Below are 9,385 nucleotides of genomic sequence, written 5' to 3'. Positions count from 1 at the left end.
GGGAGATTCTCATCATGGATGTGCAGCCGACAAATCTGCTGCAACTGTGTGATGTCATCATGTCAATATGGACCAAAATCTCTGAGGAATGTTTCCAGAACTTTGTTGAATCTCTGAAGGCCAAACGGGGTCCAACCTGGTACTAACAAGGTGTACCTAACAAAGTGGCAAAGTGTAAATGTGTCTGCAGTCAGTTTATGTAGACCCACTAAGAGAAGTTGCCATCAATGATAGAAATAAATATGTATTGTACATTATCTGCATTTAACAGTTTTTCTTTTTTGAAGGTTTTTCCCGTCGTCACTCGGTATGCAGACCAACTCATTGAAAAACTTGGACGAACAAATTTGGATGAACCCGTCGATATCAAACAGTAAGTTGTTAATTTGTTATATGACAGCATATAATAAAAAAAATGATAGCACTTAATCCATGTCAGTTCCTAACAGAGAACCACTTTTTCCTGTCTCTGCCGCAGATTCGTGGCACCTTATAGTTTAGATGTTGTGACCAGCGCATCTTTCAGTGTCGAGGCAAATGCCATAAACGATCCAGATGACCCCATTGTTGTTCATATCAAGAAGATTATGAACTTCCGTATTTGGCCTTTCCTTTTATTAAGTATGTTCTCCTTTCACTTATGGTATCAGTGGAGATCAGTACATTGTGATCACTAGTATGCAAACTTTGGTAAACAACCTCTTGGTCTCCTTTCAGTGATGTTTCCCTTTGGTTCCCATCTGTTGAAGCTGCTGGATATTGACTTCATGCCCAGACTCAGTGTGAATTACTTCTACAACATCATCAAGAAGTTTAAAGATGAGCATCGTGCAGATAATTCTGTGAGCATCTCATCTGTTCCAAGTGGAAAAACAGTTTGACAGAATTAAAGGAACAGCTCGACATCTTAAGCTTATTCATCTTCTTGTTGAGAGTTAGATGAGAAAATCAAAACCACGTTCCAAAATGTGTGTTGAATGTTCTCTGTGTTGATCTAGGTGCGAGCTGACTTCCTGCAGGTGATGGTTCAGAACGAGATACCCGAAACAGACATAAAGAGCGAACACGACCAGCCAAGCAAAGGTGTGTTTGCTCCACAGTAGTCTTTTAAACTGCCTTTTAATTAAGTGCATAATAATCTACAATAGTAGCCTCTAATGGCAACAGTAGGTATAAATACAATTCTGAAATACACACCAAATAAGAAAGTAAACCTTAAACGTGATTTTGTTGCAGGTTTGACTGAGCACGAGATCCTTTCCCAGGCTTTTCTTTTCATCTTTGGTGGCTATGAGACCACCAGCACCACTCTCACTTACATCCTTTACAATCTGGCCACCAACCCTGACGCGATGCAGACCTTACAGGAAGAAATCGATGCCAACATACCGAGAGATGTACAGTAACTATTCTGTTGTTCTGCTGGAAAAAAAAGAGAAATTGTGATTCAACAGTTGATATTGTGTATCGTTCTAATGATTCCTCCTGTATTTTTTCCCTTTAGGCTCCTGTTTCATACGACGACGTGGTCGGTCTTGAGTACCTGGACCAGGTTCTTTGTGAGTCACAGCGTTTGCTTCCCACTGCACCTCGGCTTGAGAGGATGTGCAAGAAAACTGTCCAGGTACACGGCCTCACCATCCCTGAAGGAACCATGGTTGGGATTCCTGTGCAAATGTTACACATGGACCCACGTTTTTGGAGCTCACCTGAGCTTTTCAGGCCAGAGAGGTAAATGTACACTGCACTAAGCTCTCATTCTTTACATTTAAGCTGCAGGAGGTAGATTTATTTTGGGTTCATTTTGCAAAAATCCTATAATCAACTTAAAGTGGACTGAGAGAAAACTAGACACCTGCACCTCCTCTTGGCGCTGTTTTTACAGCTGAAGAAAATCTAGCCCCTGATGTGAGACTTTGGCCAATCACAGGTCATTTCAGAGAGAGGGTGGTCCTATTGGCCTTTTTAGGAATGCAGATGCCCACGCACAATCCCTCTGTGAAAGCCTGATTTAATAGTGGAGAATCCTGCAGGGAAAGTTGCTATTCAAGCATTAGCAACACCTGCCTTCACTGCAAAGCAACTCAAAATAGGAAGACGAACTTATGGAAAAGAGAGTCTAAAAGAGAGTCCGACAATAAACAAAATAAAACAAGTCAATACTGGCGAAGCATTTCAGAGATGGAGAGAAAATGGCAGTTGGAGCCAGTTGGTCCACAGCTGCGGCTAGTTAAAGTACATGTCCATGCAGCTAGCTAGATCCTCGAATCACAGTGTGTCCACAGCCTCACTCCACCAGATCGCTACTGACCAACTCACCGGGAGGAGAGCAGGCAGCAGCCCTGGATATGGACTCCCAGTCAGCAGCTGCAGTTGCCTGAATCCAGCCATCGCAAACCGCCAGCCAGATCAGCAGACTTTCTATTGTTGCTGTTACACAGGTGGCATTCGACCTGCTGCTCTGTCCTCTTCCAGAATTCTGCCTCCCTCAGTTTTAATGAATCCGTTCTGTCGCTCTGCTTTCTCAGTGGTGACTTCATGATCTTAAGTATCTGTGTGCCTGTGTGTGTGTGCAGGTTCAGTAAAGACAGTGGGGAGGAGGTGAACCCGTATGTGTACATGCCGTTTGGGCTTGGTCCTCGTAACTGCGTTGGGATGCGCTACGCTCTCCTCACCTTGAAGATGGTGATTATCCGTCTCCTGCAGAGTTACACTGTGGAAACATGCAAAGACACCGTGGTAAGAGCGACACTTCACACACGTACTGTCACACTTTTCTGCTGTCATGTTCCTGATTTTACATTTATTTCTTCCTTTAGATCCCGCTGGAGTTCAACTGGTTGTTCCAGCCGATAAAACCGGTAAAACTTAAGTTTGTGCGCAGACAACAGTAGTCGAAAAGGGAGAATCTCCAAATATACCTTATCTCTGAATTCCTATCAGACTCAGTTGTTATAATGTGTGGCCTCTACAGACAAGATGGCTTTTAAATGCTGTGCATCACATACCCAGTACTCAACTATTCACTATTCACTTCTCTGCTTTTTTTTTTATAATTTCTCTTGAATGTTTTACTTTCCTGTATCTTGATGTTTAAAATACACAAAAGCACTTTATGCTTATCTTTTTATGGTACAGGGCAAAAATTGACTTGATAGTGTTAAAGACTTAACGGTCTTATGTTCAAATATATATATCATGGATTTGTGACCGCAAAGAGACTTTACCTGTGTAATTCTTACAAGACTCCTTCACAACTCAAACAAGGGACAGTTTAGAGGCTGTAAAATAAACTGATTCAAGCACCCATTTTGTGTGATCTCATTTTGCTTTGCCTTTGTTCATTTCAGACTTAGACTTACTTTATTCGTCCCAGAGGGAAATTTGTTTCCACTAACTGTACATTTACAGAGATCAATCACAAATATCACAGGCACAGACATATCACAGACATCACAAAATATCACAAAACATCACATGTTCATTCACAGAGGTGGACACTTTGAGTCAACGGGATCTCTTGTTCAGCGCAGCTATGGCTGCTGGGATCAGGCTCTTCCCGAGTCGAGCTTTCCTAAATTTAAGTGTTCGGTACCTGCGCCCTGAGGGTAATGGGATGAGGTTCATTTTTAAGAATCCAGTGCTAAATAAAAATAATGTTTTAATTTGAATAAACATTTCCAAGTCCAAACTTTGTTTTGTCTTCTTCTGCTTGGTGGGAAAACAGAGAGGTTAAAGGGATAGTTCGGGGTTTTTGAAGCGGGGTTGTAGGGAGTTGATCCCCGTTTGCCTTCAGAGCTGCCTTAATTCTTGGTGTCATAGATTCAACAAGGTGCTGGAAACATTCCTCAGAGATTTTGGTCCACATTGACATGATGACATCACACAGTTGCAGCAGATTTGTCGGCTGCACATCCATGATGAGAATCTCCTGTTCCAGCACATCCCAAAGGTGCAATATTGGACTGAGATCTGGTGACTGTGGAGGCCATTGGAGTACAGTGAACTCATTGTCATGTTTGAGATGATGTGAGCTTTGTGACATGGTGCGTTATCCTGCTGGAAGTAGCCATCAGAAGATGGGTACACTGTGGTCATAAAGGGATGGACACGGTCAGCAACAATACTCAAGTAGGCTGTGGTGTTTAAACCATGCTCAGTTGGTACTAAGAAAATCTCCCTCACACCATTACACCACCAGCAGCAGCCTGAACCGTTGATACAAGGCAGGATGGATCCATGCTTCCCTGTTGTTTACACCAAATTCTGACCCTACCAGTTTCTCCAATCTTCTATTGTCCAGTTTTGGTGAGCCCGTGTGAACTGTAGCCTCAGTTTCCTGTTGTTAGCTGACAGGAGTGGCACCTGGTGTGGTCTTCTGCTGCTGTAGCCCATCTGCTTCAAGGTTGGACGTGTTGTTGCTTCAGAGATGGTCTTCTGCAGACCTTGGTTGTAACCAGTGGTTATTTGACTTCCTGTTGCCTTTCTATCATCTTGAACCAGTCTGGCCATTCTCCTCTGACCTCTGGCATCAACAAGGCATTTTCACTCTGTGGATATTTCCTTTTTTTGGGACCATCCTCTGTAAACCAGTTCGCTGTGTGTGAAAGTTACTGAAATACTCAGACCAGTCCGTCTGACACCAACAACCATGCCACGTTCAAATCACCTTAAATCACCTTCAAATCATCGCTTAAATCACCTTTCTTCCCCATTCTGATGCTCAGTTTGAACTTCAGCAGGTCATCCTCACCATGTCTATATGACGACATGCATTGAGCTGCTGCCACGTGATTGGCTGGTTAGCTATTTGTGTTAACAAGCAGTTGAACAGAGTGGATGTCTGTGCTAATTTCTTTTTATGTTAAAATGCTGTGTTGTAAATGTTATCTACAGCTGTGAAAAAGGGAAATGTAGATACTGTGTTGTGTATAAGCAGCTCCGCCCAGGTAGGTAACAGTCACCATTCACCATTGGTCACTTCAATAAACACAGCGATTCCTTCCACAGCTGACTGTGGGCTCCTCCCACCTCCGGCCCGCAGTTACTTTATCCGCGCATTTCCTCAACTACACTAGTGTGTCATCAGCTCTCCGTCGGAACAAGGTCAAGATGTTCGCCTTTACCTGGTTTTCACCGAGCACCTGGACTTTACTGGCTCTGTTTGTCACCCTGCTGTTACTGTGAGTCGTTTCTGTAGCTGTTAAAGCAGGCTGCGATGTCTGAGGCTCATTCACGATAACAACTGTTATTAAACTGTTATTAATCCCTGCTCGTGTAACAAGTGTAAATCTCTTATTCTCCATAATATAGGTATAGCATTTGGCCATACAGGTTTTTCAGAAAGCTGGGTATACCCGGACCAAGACCTCTGCCTTTTGTCGGAACAATGCTGAACATGAGAAAGGTAATGACAACAAACACAGATCTTCTATTGAGAGTTAGAGATTAGGATGTTTATAATTTAGGTTTTTTGAATTTGCTGACAGAGAATGTCTTTGTGTTTTTTACTAGAACATAAGTCAGCAGCCTCAGTCACCTGCTTTGCACTTATTAGCCTACATAACTTATCTATACACTGTACACTGACTGTACCAATCTGAAGCTCTGTGGTCCTTTTACCTGTCAACACGTACAACACGTTTTTATTAACAAAAAAAATCCTTTTTAGGGGTTGATTCCTTTCGACCGTGAGTGCATGGCCAAGTATGGAGATGTCTGGGGGTGAGTTTGTTGCTTCTTTCAATTTTTATTTTTTATTTATTTATTCATTTATTTTATCTCTCTCAAATATCTGCTTTCTAAAAATTAAATATTGGCTAATTTTATTATATTCCTCTTTGGGCTTTAAGTAGTTATTTTAGGTGGAAAAGAGGTGGAAACTAGACAGTGCTCTTTTTTTATTAAGCCAAAAAGTTTATTTATTTATTTTCAAATAACAGAACATTCCCTGACATAGGGTCTCTTAAAAATTAGATATTTAAAAACAACAACAGTAAGAGGTAAACAATATGCTTATTAAAAAAGAAAAAAATTAAATCAACACAAAACTAAGAATTACAACTGGGGGGTTGCATTTTTCTTTTTTTTTACTAAGCCAAAAGTTGTTTATTTATTTATTTATTTATTTTATTTTCCAGATAGCCCATGACAAACAAAGCAAAACAATAAGATGTAAACAATATATTTAAGTATATAAAAATTACAAAGAAAAAAAAATTAATTAAATAAACATGAAACTAAGAATTACAGGGGGGCTGCATTAACAACAGAGCAGGTTCAGTTACAGAGGAACACAACAATGATATTTTGAGTGATACTCTATTATCATACAATCCATGACAACAACCCATCCTATTCAATTCAATCCCCAGATTTAGCGTAACTCGAGACCACCTTTGTTTACAAGTTTTCAGTTTGCCATCATTCGTTCCATCACATAAACCATTTTGAGCCTCTGCGTCCACTGGATAATAGTTGGTGTCTTTACAGTTTACCCTTATCACTTTCTTGTCGATCAGTAAGAGTTTCCTCAGTATATACCTCTGATTCATGCTATGTCTTTCTTTAGTCCTAACAAAAATGCCCGCATAATTTCTTTTCAGTGCTTCCCCAGAACCTTTGAATTATTGGGCAGTCCCAAAAAATATACGTGTAGTCCCCAATTTTTCCACAATTTCTCCAACACAATGCCACTGAGGTTTCTTTCACGTATGACGAGATGATGAGGGGAGAATTAAGATATCTGATTTTTTATTTTCCAATCAAATTCTTTTCATAATTCCTTCATGACAGTTTGCACACAGATCTCTCCACATAGTATCTTCCATTGTATTTAATTCTAATTCTCATTTTTCCTCGATGTTCCAGGTATTTGTGAGACATCAGTTGTAAGGCTTTTATATATTTGAGATCAATGTTTTTTAGTTGGGAAACATTTTTCTGTGATACTGATAAATATTCTTTGGGCTTTTGCTGTTGTATTTGGTGAAAAGGTTGTTTTAATGTAAAATGTCAGTCTGAGAAGAAAACAATAAATAAATCAAGGAGTGCAAAAAAGTTGATTATTTTCCTCTGAAATGGAATAAAGTAGAATTGCACATTAGCAGAAAACGGAAATACTAACGCAAAGTACCTCAAAAGTGTACTGAAGTACTTAATGTTGCTTTCCACCTCTGGATGACACACTGTCGTCTATAGACTACAGATTCTTAAAACAGGCACAAAGTTACTTGTTCATCTGTTTGTTAAAAATCATCTTATTTTTTAATGAATGATCACTGTGGGAGCTTTGTGGTATAAAAATCTTAAGCTAGAAACCATTTTTGTGCAGGTTGTACGAGGGACGATCACCATTTTTGATGGTGTCTGACCCTGAGATCATCAAAACGGTGATGGTGAAGGAGTGCTACTCTGTGTTTACCAACCGCAGGGTAAGAGACTCACCTTGTTGCACAAGAGCACATGAAAATTCAGCTCATTGTCTTTAGTGACATCATAACATCTGCTGTCAATGTTCTTTCACTTATGAAACTGTGTTGGCTATTTTCAAATTACGCAACTCTGGAAAGTGTCACGCGTCGCTCTGCAGGGAAGGTGCAACATACTGAGCAACACTTCCTCCTGCAATGATGTAAGAATATGAGAAGTGAAAACATAATTATGGTGTGGGAAATAAATTGATGTGCGTAGGAAGACCATATTATGGTCAAATGATCAGGTAGAGGAGTGTCTCACATCTTGAACTTATTTTGCTGTAAGGGAAGAAAAGGCAGCTAAGCGTGCATCGTCAGGAGGAGGTCAGGATGTTTGGAGTTCTGTAGTTTACACAAAGCGTCAGGGGACGATTACAGCTGGAGGATTACAGCAGGCCGTCAATCCTGACAAAACTTTGCACTGTTTCATAAGCGACATAAGAGAACTCACAAATTAGAGAAGACAAATCTGTGGTTTTAGTAAAAATTGCACATACCAGCCTGGGTGTCTACAGATATAACCAAGTTAAATTTAAGACTTTCTAAGACCTTTTTAATACCACCTTATATGGAATTTAAGTCCAAACCTGCCATGGAAATACAAATTTTACATATCCCCTCTGTTTAATCTGTCTGTTAGTAAGTCTACAGTGTGACATCGATCTATATGTTGCACGTGCTACGCTAAATCAGTCTGTGAGATGACTGAAGACACCGCAGTAGCACACATACAATACTGTGGGTCTTTTGCAGCCTCACTTTTGGCCGAGTCAAGCCATACCGTGCCAATTTGTGTTTCCATTGTCAGTTTAGACGTGCCTCGTCATGCCGAGCTGCGGCAGACATGGACCTTCTCCAGAGTAGGTCCCAAAGCCGGGCCACCTGCCCTCAAGCAGGTAGCGGTGACATCTTGCCGACCATAGCCACTTTGTCCACATCGCCCAGCCCTAGCTCAGACTTTTACTTTAAAAAACTGAGATGAGCCGGATACATGCTATGCCTTTGAGTTCTGTGTTTTGTTGACCCAGAAATATTCAAATCAAATAAAGATTAGTTGTGTAGTTTAAGAAGGAGAAAAGTTAGAGGAAGCTTCCATACAAGAATCTTTAACATTCAGTGTTACTATATTCATGTTCACAGGAAAATACCGTGGGTGGACCTTTGGCTGATGCAATTACAGCCGTGAAGGATGAAAGGTGGAAGAGAATACGGAGCACTTTATCACCGTGTTTCACCAGTGGACGACTGAAACAGGTCGGTTTCAAGCTCACAAACCACCTCAGCAGTCTGCTTCCTTTGACCTAGTGCAGCGATACAAATGCCTTTATGTATGTCTGCAGTATATTGCTAAATGTACCGTAAAACTTCAATTAGTTGCCTGGGCTAGTATTTGCTTAAATCAATTAACTCAACTGGTGCATATTTGGGACAGGCCTTTAAATCCTTTCACACACAACTGTTCCTCAGCACAGATGGCAAATTCAATCGATTTAAACCAACGTGAGTATTACGTTCCGACAGCTTCAGAGGAAGGAGTCACCACTTTATTTTTTCATCTCTCTTTTACCAGGCCAGTAAATCTGAATGAATTACGGTATTACGGAATTTCTCTTAAACCCCATTTCCACCAAACACTTTCAGTATGGTACCTTTGGAACCAACAGTAACCCTTCAGACATGGTACCTAGACCCTAGTGTTTCCACTGCAAACAGTACTCTTAAATGTGGGCGGGGTTGTTGTCACTCACTGCTCCGTCCAGCGCTCACTGTATTTACTCCTTTATCAGTCTGCACCTTGTTTATCGTCCACAGAACGAGGCTGCACGCTGACATTTTCAGAACAAAATAGAACAGGCTGCAGTGAGAGTCTCTCTCCATGGGATATTTAAAAATAGCAGCTTTGTGCATTT

General features: G+C 40.9%; 3 protein-coding genes across 3 annotated transcripts in view; all 3 read left to right on the top strand.

Moving 5' to 3' along the window:
• LOC126406551 (cytochrome P450 3A56-like) overlaps nt 1–3,309 on the top strand; it is a 7,536-nt gene extending 4,227 nt beyond the window's left edge. Inside the window, exons 6-13 of the mRNA XM_050070908.1 lie at nt 288–373; nt 479–621; nt 718–842; nt 999–1,083; nt 1,237–1,397; nt 1,505–1,731; nt 2,577–2,739; nt 2,820–3,309. Coding sequence (XP_049926865.1) covers nt 288–373; nt 479–621; nt 718–842; nt 999–1,083; nt 1,237–1,397; nt 1,505–1,731; nt 2,577–2,739; nt 2,820–2,894 — 1,065 coding nt within the window. The 3' untranslated portion in view covers nt 2,895–3,309. The remainder of the gene's footprint in view (nt 1–287; nt 374–478; nt 622–717; nt 843–998; nt 1,084–1,236; nt 1,398–1,504; nt 1,732–2,576; nt 2,740–2,819) is intronic.
• LOC126406549 (cytochrome P450 3A40-like) overlaps nt 1–9,385 on the top strand; it is a 28,320-nt gene that overhangs the window by 13,037 nt on the left and 5,898 nt on the right. The gene's annotated exons all lie outside the window — the stretch shown is intronic.
• On the top strand, nt 5,050–9,311 carry LOC126406556 (cytochrome P450 3A40-like). Its single transcript, XM_050070913.1, has 5 exons — nt 5,050–5,183; nt 5,314–5,407; nt 5,672–5,724; nt 7,334–7,433; nt 8,616–9,311. Exons 1-5 carry the CDS (start codon nt 5,113–5,115, stop codon nt 8,778–8,780), a joined length of 483 nt encoding a protein of 160 aa, XP_049926870.1. The 5' UTR covers nt 5,050–5,112; the 3' UTR covers nt 8,781–9,311.

This window comes from Epinephelus moara, chromosome 19 (genome assembly GCF_006386435.1).
Source record: "Epinephelus moara isolate mb chromosome 19, YSFRI_EMoa_1.0, whole genome shotgun sequence".
NCBI lineage: Eukaryota > Metazoa > Chordata > Actinopteri > Perciformes > Serranidae > Epinephelus > Epinephelus moara.
Note: the sequence above shows the minus strand (reverse complement) of the source record. Positions and strands in the feature narration are given on the sequence as shown.